At 62.5% G+C, this 24798-nt stretch overlaps 1 protein-coding gene across 4 annotated transcripts in view; it reads right to left on the reverse strand.

The window, feature by feature from the left end:
• NAV1 (neuron navigator 1) overlaps positions 1–24798 on the reverse strand; it is a 46853-nt gene that overhangs the window by 20956 nt on the left and 1099 nt on the right. Inside the window, exons 1-6 of one of the 4 annotated variants that reach the window (XM_090124776.1) lie at positions 21183–24760; positions 19314–19821; positions 18898–18983; positions 15580–16320; positions 2846–2948; positions 742–1107 (exon numbers count right to left, since the gene is read on the reverse strand). In XM_090124776.1, the coding sequence (XP_089980902.1) occupies positions 742–1107; positions 2846–2948; positions 15580–16320; positions 18898–18983; positions 19314–19795 (1778 nt within the window). In that variant the 5' untranslated portion in view covers positions 19796–19821; positions 21183–24760. Of the gene's footprint in view, positions 1–741; positions 1108–2845; positions 2949–15579; positions 16321–18897; positions 18984–19313; positions 21129–21182; positions 24761–24798 lie in introns of those variants that run through there. The other 3 variants (XM_090124777.1, XM_031608675.2, XM_031608676.2) reach the window with 3 other exon arrangements.

The following is a 24798-nucleotide window of genomic DNA, read 5'->3' on the forward strand; positions in this document are numbered from 1 at the left end:
ACCCCAGGCATGGGCTCCCCATGCAGCTTTCCCCTCCCCTCCAGGCCCACCCCACAGTGCTGGTGACACACCACCAACGGGGTACCCAGAAGGGATCGCACTGAGCCCCAGCACAGCACAGCTCCAGAAGGACCCCGGTGCCCCAGGGTGGTGTGAATGCACAGGCTGTGCTCGGTCCCGCTAGGAGCTGACGTGACTCTGGACACCCATCCAGGGCTGGAGCCAAATACCTCCTCCTGCTCTGGGACAACTCAAATTCTGGTTATTTATTTTCTCGTGCACTGAAACAGGAAACCTGCAATATGCTGAAGCCCTGGAGGCCCGCCAGAGCCAGGGGCACCTCACCAGCTCAGTGGGAGTGAAACACGATGTGCTGGGCTGGAGATGCCCTGGGCTGGGGGGATGGAGGTCTGGGGGGACCCATAGCGAGGGGACAACATGGTGCCAAGCCAGTGACATCAAAACCTTGGTGCCCTGCTCTTGCTGGGATGCTGGGATCCCATCCCACTGGTCCCATTATGTGCCACCAGTGCTCAGATCCATTGGTGGAAACAGAGGGAGCACTTCTGAACATAGCAGTGCTGCTGTTGGCAGCCGCTCACTGCGTGCTTTTCATACAGCCACAGAAGCATCGCGGCCAGAAAAGACTCCCAAAGTCACCAAATCCAACCGTCAGCCCAGCCCCACGCTGCTCCTTATCAGCCCTCTGCTCTGCTACCGGCCCCCGATCCGGGCACTCACCCCGTGGTGATGTCATCGTCCTCCGTCAGGGTCTTCCCCATCAAATCACTGTCGCTCATATATCCCGACTTCAGCTCCACGTCGTCGCTGTCCAACGCCTCCACCAGCTCCAGCCGGGAGATGTGGCTCAGCTTGCTGGGGCTGCGCATGGGCATGGTGTGTGAGTAATGCGCCCGCTCGCCGTGCATGTACCAGCCGGGGGTGCCCTCGGAGCGGCAGCCGCCCCCCACCGACGGCGCGTCCCCCGCCTGCAGCCGTGGGCTGGACTGCCCATAGCGCCAGGAGAGCGGCGAGGAGCGGTTCGACAGGCTGGAGACGCTGCGCGGGTTGGCTTCGTCGCTGTCATAGCACGTCATCTCCAGGGAGCTGCGGGGACGGGGTCAGGGTTAGGGCTACCAGTAGGGTCAGGGTCACCTGCAGGGTTACCGACCCCCAGCAGCCAGCACAGCCCACACACTGTGCATTCCAGGTCCTGCAAGGATGGCCGTGCGGTCTGCATGTGTTTGGTGGTGCCCACTCCCTCCAGCGGCTGCGGGCGCCATGGTGCCTGCTCCCCTTGTGCTCTGAGCTGCAGGAGGATCGAGGACCCTGCTTCCCCGGGCTCCAGCAGACCCTGCTTTGCCCATTGCTGGGGATTCCCCATATAGATGGTGCAGAGGGACACGAACAACGCACAGGCCATGCCCCGTGCACCCCTGCCCATTGCCCCACACATCCCAGCAGGGGCTGAGGCTGCAAAAGCAAAAGGGGCAGCTCCTCAGCATGGCACAGAGCTCCCCATCCCCGCAGGGCTCCCCAGGGTCGTGCTGAGCCCTGTTAACAGGGATCCACCAGGGAAAGCCCCACCGTGCTGCTGAGCGTGTGCCCCTCTGGGCCGGTCCAGGGGCTCGCAGCCCCCCACCTTTGGGGTGTATTTCGGGCACGGCAGGGAGTGATGCTGCGACTCAATTTAGACACCACAAATGATCAGTTCTTGGAGCAGCTCCTGTGGAGCCCACAGCCATCAGCTCAGCTCCACGCTGCCATCAGGAGCCGCTCCACTGCTGCAGCCACGTGGGCCCAGCGCTCCTGCATGAGCAGCAGAAGCCAAACCCGACTGCAGCGTGGAACTGAAAAGAGGGAACTGTATAAAAACCGGGAAGTTTGTTAAAGCAGAACTGCAAGAGGCAGCTAAAAGGGGCGTTTGGTTGGCAGCACAAGGGCTGTTTAAAGCTGTGCTTTTGGCAGCTCAGGGCAGAGGCTGAGCAGAAAAGCCCGAGGGCTGTGAAACCTCCCAGCAACAACGCTGCGCCCCAGAACAGACACAGGGCAGTGTCAGGCGTCCACTGGATGGAAGAACCCAGCATGGAGGCCCACCACCCATTGATGGGCCGTCTCCATGGCAGGGATCTGTCTAAGCCCTCAGCCAAGGGGAACACTCATAAACCATCAAGGAAAGGAGGGACGAAACCCACCAGCAAGGCTAATTTAATCGCCCATAATCCCTGTCCTATTTCCCTAAGAGTGGCTGACAGGATTTGCTGAGGAGCCGCCGAGCCGAGCACTGCATGAGAAGGCGGCCGATGGAATCTGATACAGACGAATGCAAAGGGAATGCAAAGGAAATGCAAAGCAGCCCTGCTGGGGCGCGGGCAGCACGGCAGCTCTCACACCAAGCAGAGCTGCAGAGCTGCAGTGGGTAAAGCCAGGAAATCGCCGGCTCAGGGAACACAGCCGTGCAAATCCCAGGGCTCCGCTCCCTTCAGCTCGGAGATGTGCAAAGCGCAGAGGGGATCCCAAAGATCTGGGTGAGCTTCTGCAAGAAGAAATGCTGAGCAGAGAGAAATTCTTCATCGGGGGAGCACAGCGCCAGGGGAGGATGACAGGGACGGCGAGCTGCTGCTGCTCGTCCCTTCCAACACAAAACTGAAGCGTGCAGCGAGACCACGAGGTGGCAACAGACAACCAGAGGATGCTCGCAGCTGCTCGCCCAGCGCAGCCTGCTGCAAAGCCCGGCTTCCAGGCGTGGCTGCAGAACGTGGGGCTGGGGGCGACAGCAGCACAGCTTCCCCCAGCTGGAACCCCAGGAAGGATGGGGAGGGGGGCGGGGGGGCTGAGTTCTCACCTGTGAGACACCTGGGAGCCCCGCAGGCTGGACATGGTCTCCTCCAGGTTCTGCCGAAGGTCCAGAACATTCTGCACCGTCCTCTTCCTCTGGGACTCGGGGTCTGTGGGGGGAGAAGGAGGAGGCTGGGATGGGACAAAGTGCCTCTGACCACGTCCTGCCCCCTCCCCGAGTCCCCCTCTGCCACCTGAGAGGGGATGGGGCAGGGCTGGAAGGGCTCCCAAGCTGCATCCAAATCATTTTGCTGCACCACAAATAAATGCCACCTCCCTGGGAGCAGGGCGGCGGGACCAGGAGGAGGGAACCCCGGGCAGCAGGGGCAGAGCCCCACTGGGACAGGGACTTCTGCTCCAGAAATGCTGTGCTGGGAGCACATCCCCATGTACATATGTGCACACACCTGCGTGCACACATGCTTACACACACATACACAGGTGCACACACACAGCTTTGGGGTCACCACCTCCTTTCATTGGCAGCTGGCACAGTGCTGCTGAGCCTGGGGCACAGCTTCCCCCCTCCATGTGCTCCTGACACACTGATGCACACCCCAGCTGGGTGTGACCCCCGATTCCAAGCCTTTGGGCTGTGACCGCAGCTCTGCAGTGAACCACAGCCACATCTCCAAGGGCAGCAGGAGGGGGTCGGCTCCTCTTAACACACCAAGGCACACAGCCCTCGGGCTGTGCAACAGCACCAGGAGAGCTGTGGGGATCAGGGGGGCTGCACGGTCAGCACACAAGCAGGGCCCGTGCCCCCTCGTCCCCAGCACCCACAATCTGCATCCCTGCTGCAGGCAGTGCCACAGGCTCAGCAGCGCTGCCCCATCCCTGACTGTGCACCACCCCCAGCCATGCAGCCCCACTTTCCGTGTGACCCTACGAGGCAGTGATGAGCACAGGCAGCCGCGATGAGACAGGTTAAATGAAGCAGGTGAAAGCCCACAGCACAGTGGGGTGAGCGGGGCTGGCAAGCACCAGCAGAGCCCCCAGCCAGGGCTGGAATGTGGGGCACCCAGCATGGCACACAGGGATGTGCAGGCAGCGAGGAGGGGTCTGGGGGCTGCAGACACAGCGTGGATGGGGCACGTGGGGCAGAACCAGCCGTCAGCCTGCTCTGCACCTGGGGACAGAGGGAGCCAGCATCCTCCTATGGGGACACGTTGGCGCACTGGCTCACCTGAACACAGGCAGGGCCCCTCCACACACTGCACTCGGGGCAGCACCGCAGCCCCTCTGCCAGGTGTTGGTGAGGGGCCGCTGAGCCCTGCCGAAACCGGAGCTCCGGGAAGGGCTGCAGTGTGGGAACGGCGGCGGCGCGCCGGATTCCTCCACTCATCGATTTAGCAAGCTGCTGCAGCCAGATGTTTGCAGCTGCCGGCACGCAGAGCAGCAGGGCCGGCTCAGCCGCGGGGTCAGTCAGGCACTCAGCCTGGGCTGGGCTGGCTGCCCACCAGGGACGTGTCCCACAGAGCTCCTGCTCGGCGCGTCTCCTCCGTCCCAGCTCAGAAGCGCAGCCCCAACCCCGGCCCTGTGCCCACCGTGCTGCTCCCACAGCCCTCATCCTGCTGCCCCTCACCCTGCCTGCCTGCCATCGCCCCAGCAGCTCTGTCCTTACGAACAAATGGTGGTGGGGAAACTGAGGCACAACACCCGGCTCACCCCAACCACCATCTGCACACGCAGACTTCCTTCACCCAGCAGCGCCAGCTGCTCTACCACACCCCATAGCCGGGCACTGCAGACGTGGCCAAGAACACCCAGGAATGAGGAAACCATCAGCTCCTGCAGCTCGTGACAGCGCGTTTCCGCACACGGCCATCGCCTCCCGCTGGGCCGGCGGCTCCGCACCCCACGTGCACCCCATGTGCTTTGGCTGGGAGGGCTGCTGTGAGGCTGTGCGCATGTGGGCCACGTGGCAGCCAACCCCACACACGGGCGCAGGGAGGCAGGGCTGCGTGCGCAATCAGGGCTGTGCTTCGGGGCGCTGCTCCGCCACAGGGAGCTGCTCAGCCTGCAGAGGCTGCTGCCCCTGTGAAGTGTTTCACAACCTCTTCCTCCTGCTGCCTCCAACCCAGAACCCGCTGCAGCTGGGGGCAGAGCAGAACCCAGGACCCTGCAGGTTCCAGCCTGCAGCACACGACTGGGGGACCCCAGCTTGGCGTGCCGACAGCTGTGTTCCCACGTGGAGTAACGTGGCTTTATCCTCCATTCTTACATCCACTTCTGATTCATGCTGCTGGGCAGGCGGCGGTCACAGCTCGTCATCTTTCTCCCTGTGGTTTAATGAGTCCTTCCTTCTCCATGACCCCGGAGTGACACCGGCCATGGGGATGAGGATGGATGCATCTCAGTGTGCCCTGGGCTCAGCCCCAATGGGGGGTCAAACAAAGGGGTGACAGTGGGCAAAGCTGGCAGGGACAGCATGTGCAAGGCACAGTCTGGGCCATCCCATAAACCACGGCCATCCCCACAGTCACAGCCGGCCCCACACCTATGACCAGCCCCATACCTGTGACCAGTCCCATAACCGTGTCTGTTTTCCTGCCCTCCCTGCAGCACGTGCCAGCTCCCTGCTGGCAGCAGGCAGGAGCAGCAAATTAGCAGCAGTGACAGCCGGGATGGGACTTGAGCCGAATCAGCACTTCTGGGGCACTGCTGCTAAGTGAATGGCTCCTCCTAATGAGGGCAGGGCTGGGAGACCTGGAGCCTGAACCCGCTCTGGCTGCAGCGAGCCAAGCTTTTAAAAGGGATTCAGACTTTCTCAGGCTGGAGCAGCCATAAATCTAGTTAATTGGGTCTCTCCCATACACTACTTTCCAAGCAAACACGCTGGAGAGATCCAGCCCGGGCCCCCAGCCCATTTGCGGGTTATTCTTTCAATGGATGCTTGGCCCCAAACCACCCCACCTGCACATCCAATGCAGTTCTGTCTCCATCAGGACGAGCTCAAGCTGCTCAGCCTGTCACACCTCCAGCCCAGGACTGCCTGAAATCCCCCCGCTGGTCAGACTGAGCCCCACGCACCAGGGCTGCTTCCCAGAGCAGGGTCGGTCAGCACCGTGCCTCAGTTTCCCCACAGCTCTGTGCTCCCCCACAGTGCAACCTATGTGTGCCCCATGCAACACGGCCGCGCTCAGCCCTGGTACTCTGAGCCTGCAGCAGCCCCCAGCAGCTCGAGGGGATCCAAATTTATCCAAACCAGAAACGGGGGACAAAAGCAAAGTGAAACCCTGGGGGCAGATGGTGCTGCTCCACACCCAGCACAAGCCACGGGGCGGACATGGTGGAAATTCAGAATTCCAGATGGCTCTTTTGGGTGGGTTTTTTTGGGTCTTTTTTTTTTTTTTTTCCCTGTCTCATTTCCAAGGCAACAAGACTCGCTGTCATCTGCTCGTTGCCATGGCGATTTCACCTGATTCTGCTTCAGCAGCGGAGGAAGAGAAAAGCTGGGAGAGCGCCGTGCTGCCACAGAGCCCCGAGCTGCTGCGCTCCGAGCTGTGGGGAGAGCATGGATCAATGGGGCTTTATCCAACCCAGGCAATGGGCCGATTCACGGGATCTAAGGAAGGAGCTGCGGGTTTCTTAGAGCACAAATCGGCCCTTCTCTTAACTGCTTCGGTGCCCACCAGATGTGCTGCACATCTGGGGACGTTGCCATGGTCTGCCTGCAGGGAGGTTTTGGGTGCTGGGGGTCCGGCACCCACCTGTGGCTGCACCCAGAAGACTGAGCTGGGCTTTGGTTTGCCCCCCATCCCACGTCCCAGCACCGCCCTGCCCCGGTGTCCTTGTGGCACTGGGAGGAACGGCGGGGAAGCACTCTCACAGTGAGCACAGAACGCCCCAGTGCAGCCCCACACCCCACCTGCCCACACCCCTGCCCTCCACCACTGCCAGAGAGCACAGCTCAGCTCCCACAGATTTGGGGTTGAGCTCCCCACAGCCACAGAGCACCGGGTGCCGTCAGCACTGACGCTGCCTCAGTGACCCCATTGCTGCCATGCGTGCTCCACACAGGCAGCACAGATACATCCACGTGCTGAGGGGCTCCTCCAGCCCCACACTCGCTGTGAGGCTGAGTGATGGGCACCTGGCACTGCCCAGCACCATCATCCATGCACACCCATCCCCTTCCTGCTGGAACCAACACCAGGAGATCAGCAACCTGAGCTCAGGCAGCTTCCCAAACCCATCCCCCCACACTGCTGCTGTGTGCCCTGCACCCACTGCTGTCCCCTCCTCATCCCACGTCCCCCTAACAGGGGTAGCAGGGAAAGGCTCTTGGCTCACACTGGCTCCCATTTGCAGTGAGCAGAGCTCCAAACGAGCACACAGTCATTAGCAGAGCCAGCCGCCCCGCTCCCAGCCAGAACACAGCCATGCTTGGGGAAGCTTTATATTCACAGAGACAAACAACTCACATTTGCTTTTTAACTGTTGGAATTGCACCCAGTGGGACGGGAGGAACAGGGAACCCTTTGTCCCCTTCTCCTTGTGACTGAGAGCTTTGTGCAGAGCAATGCGTTGCAAACAAAATTCTCCGTGGCCTCAGCTGGGCTCTGCTGGACACTTGGTCTGGTCTGTCCATCCGTCACCCAACAGCCGAGGAGCCCTCACGCATCACCAGCAGGAAAGCCAAATGTCCTCCTCCACTCTGCACCAAGCACCTTCTTACAGCAGAGCTCACTGATCTTAGCAGTCCTTCCCATCCTTCCCAACCGATCCTATGAATCCAAGCTGCTGAAGGCACAGAGCTGCCACCACCCTGGAGAGGGACAGTGCACCTGGACACAGAGGGTCTGGTGACCCAAATGAATTTCCTTCACCCACAGAAGACCATTTTGGTGCTGAGGCCACCCCAGAGCTTCACTCCAGGCTCTGCGATGAGGACACTGACCCCAAGGCTGGCTGGGGGTCCCCAGGAGCCCCCAGCAGACGAGTGAGGGACCCCCAGCCCCACTCTGCTGCAGTAGTGGCCCCATTGCCGCCACCTCCCCAGGGAGCAGGGAGACAACCCAGGCTATTCTTACTTCCATCTGGGGAACGGTTTCCCTCCCACGTACACTGCCACAATGCTAATTTTGAGGCTGATGATTAATTGATGTCAGGCTCATTAGGGGGCCAACAGCTCCCTCTCCCCAGGAGAGCCAAGGACGGGAGGACGCGTTCTGACAGATGCTGCGGGAGCCGCGTGTGAGTGACGTCCTTACAATGGAGGAGAGTGAGAAACAATGCCACGAGGAGCCCTGGGAAGGGCTCAGGGTCCCACCACACACCCACCCCCTCCACCAGCACTATTACCACAACCTCATTGTAGCTGCAGTGCCTGGAGCACGCCGTACAAGGGAAGGGATGCATGTGTGCACAGTGCCCCATCCTAGCACTGCTGCCTTTCTGTGGGACCACCATGGTGACAGTGGGGCAAGCAGGACCTGCACCATCCTCCGGCTGCTTCCAGCTCTGCACACCTCGCCCTGCCCCCGGGAAAAGCCTTTCTAAGCAACAGCTGTTTTTGCTACCAAAGACAAAGTGAGGAGAAGGATCAGGCTCTGCCCCTTTCTTCCTTCTGGCCTGCCCTCTGCGAGGGATGCCTGGGGAGCGGATGCTCTCCGGCATAGGAAGCAGCACTGCCATGCAGTCAGAGCTCTCAGAAGGGGCTCTGCAGCCCCGGCCCAACACACAACCAGAGCCAGCACGGCGGGGGGGGGAAGGCATCAGCCACTCCAACGAGGAAGTGATTTGTCTTTTTCTGGATACGCTCTCCACCAACACAGGCACAAAGTGGGGAAGTTGGTTGTGACTGCGCAGTACCAACAAGGAGGCTATTGAACCGGGAAGTGAGAGCACCAGGAGCCCCACAGATAGCACAGAGCAGGGAACAGGATGCAAAGGGAAACGCCATGTGACCCCGGGCTCCATCCAAACCAGGCAGCACAACCAGCAGTGCTGAAGGCGAAATGCACACAATGAGCTCAGCAGTAATTAGTCCCTTCAGGAACACTCTAAGTGGTTGCAGAGTTTACCAAGAAAAAAAAAAAATAAAAATGGGAAAGTCATTGAAAGAAAAAAAAAAAAAAGAAAAGAAAAGGCCATAAAATGTGTTTTCTTCTCCAGGACAAAACACAATGAGATCCACCAGGAGATCGTTGCTCCGCCAAACGTGGAGGCGATGGGGTTGGGCCGTTTTTCTCCCAGCAAACACAGCCCTGCACAGGGAGCAGCAGTGCTCCAGACTTCCCTTCCTCCTTCTGGGAAGTCGGAGAGGCTCAGAGGATGAGGGGAGCACAGAGCAGGGGCAGCCCCCACTGCAGCCCCATCTGCTGCCGCTCCGCAGGGGGAAACCTGGAGAGGAAGGGCAGCACGGGGGCATTGGAACCCGGCTGCTGCTCCCAGGGGTTCAGCAGGGACCCCATGGGTTCCCCATAAGCCCCCACCCCACAGCCCCGTCCCACAGCTGGGCAATGCAGCATGAGCCAGCAGCACTGACGTAGGAGGGAAGGAGTGCACCGTGCTCCAGCACTGCCACCTCAAGCACCAGTGTGGCAGCGATGGGACGGGGCCCCCAGGCAGCCCCACAGCCATGGGCTCCACGCACCCCATCCGCTCCTACAGCAGCTTCCAGGCCAGCCTCTGCACAGGACGTGTGTCACATCTGCTTAGGAGCGAGAACGCCTTGCAGAGGGCTGAGAAGCTGCATGGAAACGAAAGATCGTTACCACCATCTCCTTGGAAACGTCCCATCAGAGCAAGTTTGTCTTCCTCCTCCTTCTCTCTCCCTCCCTTCCCATGCGCACGGTTCTGGCACCCTGTGCATCCCTTGGCTGTGCCTCAGCTCTGCGGGTCCAAAACGCAGGCGTCGGATTTCTAAAGCCATTGTGTCGGATGTGCTATTGAGCCACAAAACATGGACGGTTTGGGATGGAAAACAGGCATCGCCGCTGCACAGAAAGGAGCTGGCAGCCGGGATTCGACTTCCCTTTGAAGCTTTAGAGAACCTAAACCAAACAAAATTCGCTTTATTCCCACAAAGGGAACAAGAATCTTAGCAACAAAACAAATCAACACCTCTGCCCCCGAGCACCACGAGGAGCAGAGCAGCACCGGGGGCTCTGCAGGCTGACACTGCTGGGGGGAACGTGGGGCAGCTTCACACGTGTCCTCAATCAGAGCTGTGGGTCGGGGTCCCCTCACCAGCACACTGCTGTGCCTCGTGCACGAGCCCGTGCTCCTCCCCCCCCCACGCACACCGCTCTCCATGCAGCCCCACAACACCCCCTGCTCATCCCCCACGCTGTGCTATGAGCGGGGCCATCCCCTCCCCTTGCAGGAACCAGCCACATGTTCTCCATCTGGGAACGGAGACCCACGAGCCAATAATCTCGACTTGGAAAACTAACTGAAAATAGCACGGCGTTTCTGAGCGCTCTGCAGAGCGCGGCCGAAAGATGATGGATCTGCAGCTCACCAGGACGCTGCTCGGCACAGCGCAGCAGAAGCACAGCTCTGAGAGCTCAGGGAACGAGGAGGAGATGGCTGGAGGTGCTGCTGGCCGTCTGCTTTCCTCCAACAGATGCTCCTGCCCTGAAGGAAGGAGGGTTTGCTCTGCTGGTGAACCGGTCCCCAGCTGCCGCGCTCAGCCTGCAGGACAGAAGGACACAGAGTCTGTGCTTCCTGCAGCCCCTCCCAGCCTGGGGACACGCCAGTCCCTAACGCTGAACCCAAGAGATGCTGTAGGTATTCTGGGGGGTTGCTGCACCTCACCGGGTCCAGGTGCCATTGGCATCAACCACAGTGCTACAGAAAGTGATGCATCCAGCCTCAAATCACACGGGGTGAGCTATCAGAGCGGAATTTGCTTTGACAAAAGGGCCCATGCGACCTGCCAGGCCCCAGTGACACACAGCCCCACCTCCCCTGTGCCACCGATCCCACCACACGCTCCCCATGCACAGCAGGATGCTCTCCCTGCGCCATCCATGTGCACCTTCTCGGTGTCAGATCACTGCCACCAGGAGCCAATGCCACCTCCAGGTCCTGCACACGGGCACCTCTGCTCCCAGTCCCACAGCCTCACACAGCCCAGCACAGCACTTGCTGTGCCCAGGAAGGCGGTGATGTGCGCGGGCAGCAGGCGTGTGATTTGGATAGGAGTCTGATCAGGAGTTATTCTCAGCTTCTGCCATGCTGAGAGCTCACACGTCTATAAATAGCTGGCAATGGAGCTGTACCTGAGCTGCAGCTTTGAACGTGACTCAGTGCTGCTCTGGGGCTGAGCCACACTGCTCAGCATCGGGCTGGGACAGCACTGCCAGCAGGGATGCTGCGGTCCCTGGGCGGAAGCTCAGCGTTAGCTGGGCTGGGCTTCCCATAAAGCCCATCAGGGCTGGGCAGGACACACTTCAGGAGCTCCCTGTTGAAGAAGCTCACCCAGATGCCCCACTGCAGGGTCCCGCTGTCAGCTGCCACAGCTGGGGACACGACCTGGCACAACACAGAGTGTAGAGGAGGGAATGGAGAGAGCAAAGATCCCAATCCTGTGGGGCAGCGCTCAACAGGGCTGCACATGGCACAGGGCTGGGGCAGATGTGAGCCCACAGCCCAACCCTGGAGGAACCACAGCCACCAAATCCAGCCTCCCAGCCACCTCCTGCACCCCTCCACCAACACCAAAACCTCCACCTGCTCACACTGCTGCCAGGACAGACACAGTGTGGGGACACACGGTGACAGAGCAGCCCTTCAGGTGCTCATTCCTTCTACTGTGATTGCAGGGGATGCCTCAGGCCAGACCGCCAGGCACCAACAGCTTCTTCCAGAGAGGAACCTCAGCCCTTCTGAATTAAAAAGAAATACGTCGCTGCCTCAATCAGACCAGGCAAACAGCAGCGTAAGGAATGAAGGAAACGCTTGAGCGAAACAAAACGTGGAAGAAAGAGATGAGAGGAAGGATGAGAGGATCTGAGGGCACGCCGGGCGCCGCTGCACAGCATCACAGCCGCTCCAACATCTCCATTTGCACAGCTCTAATCTCAGCCCTGCAATGCAGCATCCCCTGCCTTCCCAGCTCCGCTCCCGGCTGGGAGCTGCAATGCAGCAGCACCAGGGAAGCCCCGCTCCCCTTCTCCCTCTTGGCAGCAGCACTGTGCTCCCAGACCCACAGCTGTGCTGCCCCAGAGCACCCCAAAGGAGCAGCTGCTGCAGATCCCGTTCCCATCTCTGTGCTCTCCCAGGAGGGCGTTTGCACACCAGAGGAGGACATGACTTTGCAGCACGACTGAGCCACATCTCACCTCCCACATCTCTGAGCATCACTCCCGAGACCCAAACCTGGGACCAACCACCCCGACAGACAGAGCCATCCCCACTGCACGCAGGCAGCTGCACCTGCATCTGAGGCCACACACGAGCACATCCTGGGGACACCACTGCCACACATCACCCAGTGCCACCTGCTCTGTGGCACAATGAGGTTCAGGATGGAAAATGTCACCGGGCACCGCAGAGCTCACAGTCCTGCAGAACCCTGCCAGGACCCCGCATGGCTGTGCCCTCAGCTGTCCCTGGGTGCTGGCATTGCTCAGGGGTGACACAGTGCCAGGGGCACAGGTTGTGGCTCCATGTTGGCCTGGCACTAATCCCCCTCCCCACGCAGCGGGCACAGCCCCGGCCAAGGCAGGGGAAGGACCAGGAAAGGGGGTGGGGGGGGATGGGGGATGCCACTCTCTGGCACTGCATGGCGTGAAGCTGTGCAGGACAGCACAGAGCTGGGAACTCCCAGGGACGCAGCAGGGCAGCAGTGAGGGCACGGTGCTGCTGGCATACGAGGGCAGCAGCACAGAGCTGGGGCTGCAGGACTCTGCAAAAGGCACAGAGCTGGCAGAGCTCCTGCGAGTGCCACCAACAGCAGTGTCCCCACACCTGGCAGCACACAGCGCCAGCAGCACGGCCTGAGGGGCCACAACCTGTGTGCACAGCACAGACACAGCCCTGGGGGTGGGCAGCCTGCTGGTGCCTGGCAGCTGTTGTCCCCCCCTCCCCAAAAAGAACCGCTTCACATCCAGCGGTTTTGGAAGTGTTGGATCTGGGGGCAAAACACAGCCAGGCCCTGGGAAAGCTCCATGTGAAACAACAATTTTCAAGCTCTCTGGGGGAAGAATTTATTCCACCAACCCATCTTAGAGTAGTTTTGCCTTCAGATGTTTGCTCTGCTGCTTTTCCACAGGAAACCTTAAAAACCAGCACGGATTTCTCAGCACCACCATTATCACACAACAGCACGGATCACCCTATTTCTGAACACTGGAGCTCCGTTCTGCTGCCAGAAGGAAATAAATTCCCACCCCAACAACCTCACCACTGCCACACGGGTGCACTGAGAGAGGAATAACATTCACATAAGAGTGACCTCAAACAGCCACGCTGCTTGGAGAGGCAATAACCACTCGTGGGGCTGGAAGAGCTCTGCAGGCTCTGACCCAACAGCGAGCAGAGCTGCACAGCACTGCCATGCACTCCAAGGCTGTGCTCAAGCACTCCGGGCAGCACCGCTTCCCCAGGCACTGCTGGGCTCTGAGCATCCTGATATTTCTGTCCATTAGCAGCCACTACAGAGTCACTGTGGACAGCAAGAGATGGCCACAGAAATGGCTGCAGCACGCTGCTGGGCTGCTCCAGGGACCTGCAGCGAGCACACGGGGCCACGCTGCCTCTGTGCCTTTCATCCTGAACCACCAGCACGCCCGGCTTTGATGAGGACACTCAGCCTGTGCTTGATGTGCAACGTGTAATTTGGATGTTAGAAATAGCCTCTACAAAGCACATGTGGTTGCTGTGCTCCGGTGACCTCTCCCAGCTTACGCAGGCTGCCCTGCTGTAAGTGCAGGGCCACCTCTGCCAGCCCTACAAAGGCTGCGGTGCCATCAAACATGACACATTTGCAGAGAGGTAACATTTGGCCACCACTACACAAACCATAGCTTTGGCCAACGCTGCACTTCAGCAGAGGCTGGGGAGTGTTTCTGGCAGCACGGAATGGAGATGGGCGCCCAGGTGTGGAGATCAGGGATGCAGAGTGCACCCCTGAGCCACCACCCTCCACGGTCAGTCATGGGCACAGCTCAGCACGGGCTGACAGCTCACACTGTGAGATCTGCAGAGGAGCTGCCATCCCTGCAGAGGGTTCACCCACCCGCACGGCAGCGGATCAGTGAGGGGTCACCACCAGGAGCTCAGCACGTGCCCAACTGCGGTCACACACAAAGTGACAGAGCAGCCTCCACCACGCTGCTGTCATCCCACTCCCCCGAGCAGCTCTGAGCTCCACAGACTGTCAAGGACACGCCAGGTCGTTGGTGGCTCAGTTAACGAAGCAGCTGCGATTCAACAGCACAGCTTCCCCTGAATGCAAGCACACAGCCACAGCTCCACACAAGGAGAGCAGCACAGCAGCACGGTGACAAACTGACCTGCCAGCAGGGAACTGGTGTTTCCCACCTTGGGAAGCCCAGCAATGCACATGGGCTGAAAGAACAACCAACTCCAGAGAGCACAGAGCAGAGAGTTCACACACCCAACGTGGCAGCACTGGGCCAACCCAGCCTGGCCAAGGGCAACTGAAGCACAGCCTGGAGGGATGCTCCACCCCAAAACCTCCACCAGCTGTAGAGCAGTTTGTGCACAGGGGTTAGTTCATACTGGGCCAGTCCTGCACCCACAGGGAACTGCAAGGGCTCTTCTTGAGGGCACTGAGGAACCCCCAAAAGCAGCATTACAGGGCACACCAAAATCCCCGGGGCGCACAGATACCAATGATGAACATCCATTAGGAACAGACCTTCCTGTAACACTGCCACACACCCAGCAGGACCTGGGGAATGGGGGTCCCACAGCAGTGGAGCCACCAAAGAGCCCCAAGCAGCGACGACGACCTCACACACACAGCACCTCTGCCCCACTCTGGGCTCACCCTGTGGCTTCCCACGGCACAGCGGCCACGGGACACTGCAGCACGCGCAGCAAACCCACGGAGCACAGCCCTGCAGCACGGAGGGGTCCGTGCCAGCCCCCAGCCGCCGTGCTCGCACCGAACGCTCCGAGCAGCCTCGCCATGGCTGCGTTGAAGATCGCTTGCCATCTTCTCGCGAGCTGCGAGCCCTCGGGGCTGCGGGCACAGGGGAACGCAGCGCTGCTTTCCTGGAGATCGGCGCACATCCACGCATCGGGCGCGGGGAGGGGAAGGCGAGAGCCGGGCACGGCGCTCAGCCACGAAGCGGAGATGAGACCCGAGCACGCAGAGCCGCTCCCCGCCGCAGCATCGCACGCAGCCGCGGGTGAGAGCGGCTCACACGCACCGCGCAGCAGCCCCGAGGGGGGCACGGAGCCCCGAGCAGCCCCCTCCCCCCCCGCTGCGCTTCCACCGAGCTCCGCGTGCCCAGGGCAGCCCCCGGGACGGAGCACCGCTGCGCCTTCGGGTCCCGTTCGGAAACGCGACGCGGCCGACAGCCCGCACGGGGCCGGGGCAGCCCCGCTCCGCACGGCCCCGCACGTGGCCTCGCACCCGGGCCAAGCGGCAGGGAGATCCCAGAGCCTCCCGGGATCTCCTGGATTTCCTCATCCCGCAACAGCTGTCGCCGGAACGTTCGCCCACGAACCGAACCCCCCTCGGCTCTGCCTACGCGCCGCACCGACCCCGCGGGCGGACCGGGGGCTGCGGGCGGGGAGAGGGGCGGCACTCACCCAACATCTGGCTGAAGAGCAGCTGCTCCAGGTCGCCCAGCACCGTCACCACCAGCTCGGGGTCCACCTTCAGGTACGCCTTCTCCTCGGCCCCCGCCGCCGCCGGCCCCTTGCCGCCCAGCAGCTCGTCGTCGCACTTGCCTCCCCCTCCTCCTCCGCCTCCGCCCGCCTCGGGGGCTTTGCTGAGCGGCTTCACCTCGGCGTAGGGCCCGCGGGGGATGCGGCTCGGCTTCCCGGCGGCGGGCGGCGGCTTCTGGGGCCCGGCGGGGCGCGGCGGCAGCAGGGAGTGCTCGGAGCGGGACAGACTGCGCGACATGGCGGGCGCCTCGCGGCCACGGGGACCGCCGCCCCCGCCCCGTCCCCCCGCCGCCACCGCGGTGGTTGCCGTCCCTTTGGCCATGTCGTCGCTCCAGCGCGGCTCGTAGAGCTGCCGCTTCTTCTCGGCGTCGGTGAGGAAGGCCAGGTTGGTGAGCGACTTCTGCTTGCGCAGGTTGGAGCCGGCCGGCAGCCGCCCCTCCGCGCTGCTCGCCTTGAACACCCGCAGCTCCGCGCCCCGCGGCCCCCCCGCCGCCGCCGCCGCCGCCTTCGCCCGTTTGGGCATCACCGCGCCGCCGCCGTCGGGGCCCCGCCGAAAGCCGCGCAGCTCCGCCGCGCCCTCCTCGCCCAGCTCCACGTCGGGAAGGCTCTTGAGGTTGCTCCCCAGCATCCCCGCGCTGCAATCATTTAACCCGCCGGGGGCTGCTGCGGCACCGAGGGCGCGCCGGGAAAAAGGCAGACAGAGAGGAAGAGGGAGAGAGAAAAGAGCGGCGTCAGCGCCCGCCCCACCGGCGGGGAGCGGGGGATCGCGGCGGGGGGAGCGGAGCGCAGCGGCCCCACCTCACTGCTCCGCCGCCGGCGGGACACTGCGAACCAGCGGAATGTCACGGGCAAACAAAAAGGGCCCGCCCTCCTCGGGCGCGGGCAGGGGGCGGGGCGCCGAGCGCGCTCCCGCGGAAGGGGGCGTGGCCGAGCGGGGGCGCGCTCGTGGGGGGAGGATCGCGCAGCGCTGAGCATCGCGGGGACGTGCGGGGATCTGCGGGGCTGCGGGCGCTGAGCGCTCCGCTGCGGGCTGCGCAAAGCAGTGGGGTGCCGGCAAAGCGCCCGCGTCCCCATGGAGGGGGGAAACTTCCCCGGTTCACCCCGACGGCTGCGGGAGGGGGGAGCCCTGCAACCGCCCCCGAGCGACGCCACGGCCCCCAACCCCGGCACGGCCCGGGGGAAGGAAGGGGGCGAAAAGCGGGGGAGCGGGATCTGGTTATCATCGTTTTTCATTAATTATCCGTCCCTCGGGAGGGGTGAATTAAGTCTATTTGGTGACCTCACGCAGGCTGCCATGGCAACCGCCGGGAAATATTGCATTAGAGCACATCGCCGCTGCGGAGATAAGGAGCGGGAGGGCGGGGGGCAGCGCCAGAGCCGGCCCCAACCGCCCCCCCCCCTTCCGGAGATTTGGGGTTCAGCCCCACAGCGCTGAGCGGCCCCGTCACCACCGGGAGGGAAAGCAAAGCGCGCTCCAATGGGTGCTCTGCGCCCAACGGAGCTGTTGGGTCCCCCCCGCTGCACCCCAGAGCCTCCCCGCTTTGCGAGCCTTCACCAAGCCATGCAGCTGCTGCTTAAGCACAGAGCCCGTGGAAGGGAGGGGGAGGGGGAGGGTCATTTGGGATTGGCCTCCCCCTGCCCCCCGCCCTCCAGCGAGGCCCATCTGCCCCCAAAGCGATGCCCCACGTGGAGGGTCCGGGCAGGGGACGGCACGGCGCTATGAACCCAACCCCGAACCTCCCCGGCCGCTCTCAGAGCCGCCCGTCCCCCATCCGGTGCCGACGCCCGGGACCCCCCTGCTGAACCCCGCTGCCAGCAGTCCCGGGAGCGGCTCTGACCGACTTCTGTCCGCTCGCATCAGCCGCAGCCGCTCCCGCAGCGCCTCGCCCTCAGCTCCAGCCCTCCGCGGAGCACCCGCCATCCTCCGCTCGCTGCCCTGGCAACCGCCGCCCCAGCATCCTTGCGAGCAGCAGCACCAGCACCCCCGCCTCCCAAAAAACCCACCCCAAAGCAAGCAGTGCAGAGCGGCGGGCTGATGCTGGTACCCGGTGCGCAATGGAGACCTCACGTCTGGGCTCAGCGGCCCCCCAGAAAATAAAGGGTTCCCCGCCGCCCCGCTTGCCCAGCAAAGCGCGAGCAGTGCTGGTGAATGGTTCATTGAAAAATGCCGTCGTGAGCGCGGAGCCGACCACGCAGCGGGGGAGGGGTGGGGAGGGGGGTTCGTCCCCGGCACCTCTCAAGGCGCTGCCACCCGCGGGAGGGTCGGGGGGAACGCGCCGCTGCTCGGCGCCCGCCCGGGTGCGCAGCGCTGCCGGTGGGGCTGCGGGCGCGGGGAGCTGCTGGTGCCAGGGCCCGGCTGTGAGCTGGCTGCCGGCCGCCTCCTCGGAAATGGGTCATTCCTGGAGCTGCTGGAAAACTAGAAAGAGGAGGAGAGGGAGCCAAGCGGCGGCCGGGCCTCGTGGGGGGCGGCGGGGATGAACCTGGGCTGCCGGGCACCGGGAGCGCCCGCCCCACGGCAGCCCAACGCGGCAGGAAGGGTCCCCCATCCCTTCCTCGTGCCCTCATTGCGTTTTCTGACCCCACAGGATCGCCCTGCGTGTGCAGCCAGCATCGTCCTCACCCCAAATCAGGGCCGTCCTCACTCCCCCTGCTCTGCTTCCCCCTCCCCATCCTTCTCCTGCTCGCTACGTGCTGCACTTTGAGGATGGATGCTCCCATGCTCTGCACAGCTTCAGCCCCACAGCTGCTCATGCATCGCATCCAGCCCCGCTCCCAGCTGCCTCCAGCTGCTCTGGGAGGCCCTGCACAAGGCACTACCAACACAGCCAGCAGCTCCCGCAGCCCCCAGAGCCTCCCCACAGTGCCTGGGCTCTGGTCAGAGCCCACCACAGGGGTTGAGGGGCACCCGGAGGGCCACAGTTCACCTAAGGACTGCCCAGTGGCTTCTGGCACTCCATTGTCACTGATGGCATTTGGCTCCAGGGGACTCACATTGCCCACCTGCAGTCCCCCAGCAGCACCAAGCTGGCAGCAAGCAAAGCCAAGCGCCCACACAAGCATTGCCCCCAGCAGTGCTGACCCCTATTTTTTGGGGGGGAACCCAGGGGCAGGATGAGCTGTGGGCATGGGGCAGTGCTCCCACACAGCCCACGTGCAAGGACATGGGCAGTCCCGAAGCAGGGGGTGCACAGAACACCCCACACACACCCCGTGCACATGCAGGAAACCCCACGGACTTACTCATGGCTCTGAATTTGGGGTCGGGCACCTCAGCAGGAGCGGTGTCACACAGGGATGTGGCATTCTGCTCTCCATTCTCCTGCAGCCTGGGGGCAGAGCGGAGCTGTGAGCGGGGGCTGCAGCTGGTCATGGACACCCAGAGATGGGGACCCCCAGAAATGGGGACATGGTGCCTGAGCCTTTCTGGGGACTCTGAGAACACCATGCCCATGGGGTGGGGGTACCCAGGGTGTCACATCCCCTTCAGCTTTACCCCTGCCCCACACCACACTCCCATGGGTGCCCCCAGATACCCAGCTGGGGCATCCCCAGGCCCGACTCCTCCAGCCCTACTGTTCCAGTGATGCATCCCACACCATACCCACCGGCCTCCCCATCCCCACACCCATCACCATTTCACATCCCCCATCACTCACCGGTACTGGAATGGGGCAACAGTGGCTGTCACAGGGCGGCTCTGCGGGGAGGCTGAGGAGAAGCTGATGGTCCCCGACCCGAACATGGGGCTCCTGCTCATAGGGCCAGCGTTGGGTCCATCCTCCACTGCCATTCCGAGGGGTCGTTGGGCCCCAGGCCCCCTTAGGCTGCACTCCACCCGGCTTCCCCCCACTCCCTTCCCGGGGAGCACTGGGGCTCTCTGCCCCCCATGGGGGGGTACACCTGGGCTCTCGGTTGCCTCGCGGCCTGAAGCTCTGGGCCTGGGTTTGAGGCTTTTGGGGCCGGGGGCTGCTGCCGGCCGTGGGGATGTGGCCCGGTGGGAGGCAGGGGGGCCTGGGGCGCTGTGCCGGGCTGGGGGGGCTGCAGAAGGCAGTTTGGTGGGGGTCGTGGATCGTGGCACCGGGATGGCGGAGGTGAAGTGGCCACGGGCGGTCGGGGCCAAGTTGGCCGTCCCATTCATCCTGGTGAGGCAGCTCCAGGAAGGCACTGCAGAGGGAGAGGAGAGTGAAGGAGCTGAACTGGGGCATGGTGATGTCCCTCCTCCAGGGCCCTATTTGTAACCACAACAAGGGCAGCTCTGTCCCTGTGTCCCCATGTCACCACACAGGCAGAGACACAAAGTAGCAGGGACCCCTCTTGCCCACCCAGTACCATGCCCTGGGCCCCAAAACCAGCCCAGCCCACTTCTCAGTCCTCTAAGACCATTCAGGCTGCAGAAAAAAAAATAATCCCCAAACTCAAATGAATGAACAAATCTGCAGGGACAAGAGGGGGCATAGCTGGACATATGGGGACATGCTGGGGAGGGCACCCAGGTGCTGCTCTGCCCCACAAAGGCTTTGCCTGGAGCCAGAGCAGTGAGAACAGGCACAGCTTTGTGCTGATGGATGGCTTTGGGGCACACACAGCCCGCTCTGTTCATGGCCTGGCCGCAGCCTGACGGCTCTCAGGGCACTCAGCACTGGGGCTGTGATGCATCTCTATGGATTTTTTCGACCTATTCGGTCAGGTTGGATTTCCCTCACGTGGGCACAGCACATGCCCCAGGGCAGCCATCCCTTTGCTCAGCCAAGTGTGGTCCTGTCCCATGATGTCACACCGTGGGACCCTCAGATGGGGACAGGGATGCTCGTGGGTCCGAGGACGCCATGTGAGCACCGAGCACCAAGCCGGACCAGGAGGAGCCTCCCACTCTAAGCAGCCTACCGCTAATCACCCATTATTTTATTAGTGAGCACAAATTAAAGTCATCCCTAGGAGATGCAGCACTTTCCCATTCTGAGCAAGCCATTAACTTGCCACCAACTTAATTCCTGCCCGCAGGCAGTGCTGCTCGGGGTGCAGAGGGTCCCCTCTGCCACATCACCGCGCTGTCACCGCGCAGGTTACAGCCTGACCTACATAGAGGCATTCCCCAGTGCAGCGGCTCCTTTGCAATTAGCTCCAAAGGGAAGTGATTTCCTCCTCATGAAAATGAGATGCTGGCTCTGCAGGCTCAGCACGCTCAGTGACAGAGCACCAAAACACGGGGTGGGTTTGGGGTGCTGTTCCTGGGGGTGCTCCCCCCGCTGCTGTGGGTCTGGAGCACTGAGCTCCGCATTGCCCCAAAGCACAGAGCACTGAACCCAGGGACAGGGCAGCTGTCGATGGTTCGACACCCATAGGGGTGGGAGGTCCATGGGGGTGGGTGTCTGCACCAAAGCTAAACAAAGCAGCCTTGGCTGAGCCGTGTCCTTCATCCCAGGACAAATGCAAACCAGCATAGCCCCGGAGGCACATCTCTTTCAAAGAGGCATCTGTTGTGCTCGGGGCTGCAGCAACTCGCTTGGAATAGAATCAAAACTCACCTCACACCTGTGGTTTCAGCAAGCAGAAAGGAACACCCGGACCTGGAGGCTGAGCCCCGGTTGAGTCCCCGCGGTAGGGCTTGGGGGCACTGCAGTTCAGCCCTGAGTAGGACTCTGAGCACAGGCACTGTGCAAAAACTTCCACCTCTGATGGTGCTTCACTACCACTCTGTGTCTCAGTTTCCCCACCCTGAGTGAACCCACAGCTCCGGATGTCCCCAGGATGTCCCATGGGATCACAGGTGATGGCAGCCTTCAGTATGCTCCAACTGATGGGAAGCAGTGGCAGTGCAGATTGCACACCATCACTGTAAATCCCCCGAGTCCTCCCAGGAGGGTGAGGAGAATCCTTCCATGCTGACATTTGCAGCCCGGCTCAGACAGGTTGGGTGTGGATCCCCCAAAGCCCCTCCATGCAGGATCTGACCCCCTGCTGCCTTTGGGGCTGGCGCTGCTCCAATGCAACCTCCTGCCCGGCACGCTCAGGAAGGATGACAAAGAAAAGGCTCCTTGTGACACAAGGGACATAAAACTCTCCTAAGAGAAACAGAGGGCAGCAAGGAGAGAAAGGAGCCTTCAGAGGGGAACAAACCACCAATTCAGCCTCCAGCCCCCGCTCTGCAGCCGGGACCTGGCCTGCCCCCAGCTGGGTGTCACCACGTGGGACACTGCACTGCTGGGCACTGTGCTGGTGTAGGGCTCGGTGCCACAGAGTGGGGTCTGGGGCTCAAAGCACGGCTGGGATGGGAGCAATGAGCACTGAGCGGTGTGAACTCGCACAGAACATGGGACCCTGCAGAGCCGCAGACACGCATGCAACGCAATGCCAGCGGGCAGCAGCAGGGTGCCCAGCAGCAAGCTTTTGGGGGCAGCTTCAGTGCCTGTGGAGCTGCTGGCTGAAGGGCTGTGGGCTGACGGAACAACCGGGTGTCGGAGCAGCAATGGTTGCAGAGCCACAGCACTAATCCCTGCTTCAGCCACTCCACAGCAATCCCATTAGGCACTAAGCCCACTTTAATAACACCGTGCTGTTAGCAAAGCTCGGCTCTCAGCTGGACGTGCTCCAGCACCAAATCCTGGGGTCCGGCGGCAGAACCTCCTCTGCCACGGCTGGGCTGGGTGAGAGCCCTGCAGGTCAGCCCGGTACCGGGCACGTGTCGGCCGCCTCTCCACGAGGCCGCTCCTCACGATGCCATCCCCGGTCAGGTTTGCAGCGCTCTCAGTGCCAGAGATGTGAGTTGTGACCCGAGAAGCGCCGCGCGTCCCCGCGGCCGTTCAGGAGCCGCCGCTGCTGGACAGCTCCGGGCCCGCCCCGCCGGACCCCCGGTACCGGTGCCGCCCACGCGCGTCCCGGGGCTCCTCCGTGGTGGGGACCGACCGGACGGAGCGCAGCCGGGAGCGGCCGAAAGCCAACAGCTGCGGATGGGACGGGGGACACCTGGAGGAGCCGCACCCGGCCCGGGAAGCTCGGAGCGCCTCCTGAGCTCGAGAGGATGGCGCGGCTCCCGCTCTGCGCTCACCGCCCCGGCACAACGCGGCCGGACGGAAGCGGCCCCTCCGCCCTCGGCCCCAAAACCGGGAGGTTCCCGGCGCTGTCCGTGCGGAGCGGCGCGGGAGGACGCAGCTGTGCGGAGCGCATTAAGCGGGCGGATGCGACGTGTTGGACGCGTGCGTTGGGACAGCTGCGATCGCTCGTCCCGGCGCTGCGCGGCCCTCGGCTCCGTGGGACGGGCCAACAAAAGGTGTTTTTTTTCCCCTTCAGAGCGTGCTGAGGATTTGGGAAGTGCTGCAGGGTAACGCTGGGGAAACAGCAGAGGGTTCAGCATAACGTGCCTCAAAGCAGCAGCGGTAGCCGGGCGCACAGCTCAGGATCTCCCACCACACCATGAACGCGCAGCTCTTGTAGCAAAAAACTGCCCGAGACCCCACGTGTGCCGTGGTTGCAGGGGCCACCTCAGAATCCCTCATCCCCGGTTCTGGGTTCCCCGCATTGGGCGTCTGCAGCAGAAAGCAAAAGCCCTGAGGAGTCCTTAATGGGATGAGTGGATTTTCCAGCGAGCTGCAAAGCTGCAGTGCCTGCGAGTGCCACGCAAACACCTCGTTATGCCGGTATTAATGAGGAGTTTGCAGCGTTTGCTGTTTGCAGTGCAAGCAGCCAGACTGCCGGCCCGGCTTCAGACTGATCGCTGCAACGCAGCCGGGTGGGAGCAGAATCTCTGGGCTCCATTAGCATCCCCACAGGGCAGTGCTCTGCTCGTGGCTGTAATGGAAAAAGCTCCCCCAACCCGCGCTGCCCATCCCTTCACCCTCACACCCAAAATTAATCCTTCATGCTCGAAGGAATGCAGCTGATAGAGCAATCGCGGTTCCATCGCACCAGGAGGAGTTTCAGCTTTCCTGGAGGAGAGTCTGAGCATCCCCTGGGCATCCCCCGAGCACCGCCACGGAGGAGGGCAGTTCTCCAGCTTTCCCCCCTTTCCCCTCCCTGTGACACAGACATTTCCTCTGGAAAGGATCCAGATAGGGAGCGGGGAAAGAAAAGCGAGGAAAATCGGAGGGTGAAGATGGGGGGGGGGGGGGAGGAGAAGCCGGGAATCATCGCACAGCGCCGAGCCGGGGGAGCTTCCGCCGCCCGCTGCCCCGTTTTGCTGCCGGAGGTGACGCGGAACGGCCGCATCCGCACCGAACCTCCAATGTCCGCAGGAGCCGGGGATGAGGACGGAGATGATCGCAGCCCCGTAAGGGCGGCGGCGCCCCGGGACACCACGAGCCCGAAAGCCAACCCTGCAATGCTCGCGGGGCCGCAGCCACAGCGCAGGGTCAGGATGCGGCCAGGATGTGGCTGCGGTGGCGGTGCGGGGGAAAACTGCCGTGGGAATGGGGGAAAGGCAGCCGGGGCTGGGGAAGGCAGGAAGCCGGAACGCCGTCCTGCAGAGCCCTTCTCCTCCGAGCAGCCCCAAACCCAGGCTTCAATCCGGCTGTGCCCACACGGCCGTGGCACCACCCTGAGCTCGTGCTGCGGCCCCCAAAGCCTTTGCTCAGGCACATAAAGCTCATTAGAGGCCACCTGTTAATGAGTAGGGCTTGGGGCCCTCCCTCAGCCCCAGAGAGCAGTCGGAGAGGCTGGGACAGGCTCACGTCCCACCTGGGAACATACAAAGACTCTCGGGCTGTGGCAAGGACCAAGGGACAACGGCCAGCCCAGTGTCTCAGCACCGCCTCTTGGGTCCCACGGGACAGATGTGCCACCATTCTGGCAGCCTCTGCCAGCTCCGGGCGGGACCACAGCTCCGCCCGGTGTCGGGGCTTCCCACTGTGCTGGGTGGGAGCCGGGAGGGCACCTGGCCCCGGTCCCGCTTGTCCCCTGCAGGGCCCAGCCCCGCTCCAGCCCAGGGCCGGAAACACCTTTTTCCTGTCCCTGGGCTGCAGCGTGGGGCTCTCGGCAGGAAAAGCCTCCCCATGGCTATTAATAACCTGCCAGACCCCCATCCCCATCCTCACTTCCATCCCCACTCCAACCTCTGCCCCCTCCCCAAGCCCCAGGACTCACCTGGGAGCCCCCCAGCACAGGAGGAGGCCCAGATTCTGGGACTTCATTCCCCAATCCCAAATTGCT

The sequence above is a fragment of the Phasianus colchicus genome, chromosome 25 (genome assembly GCF_987193195.1).
Source record: "Phasianus colchicus chromosome 25, bPhaCol1.hap1.1, whole genome shotgun sequence".
Classification (NCBI taxonomy): Eukaryota; Metazoa; Chordata; class Aves; order Galliformes; family Phasianidae; genus Phasianus; species Phasianus colchicus.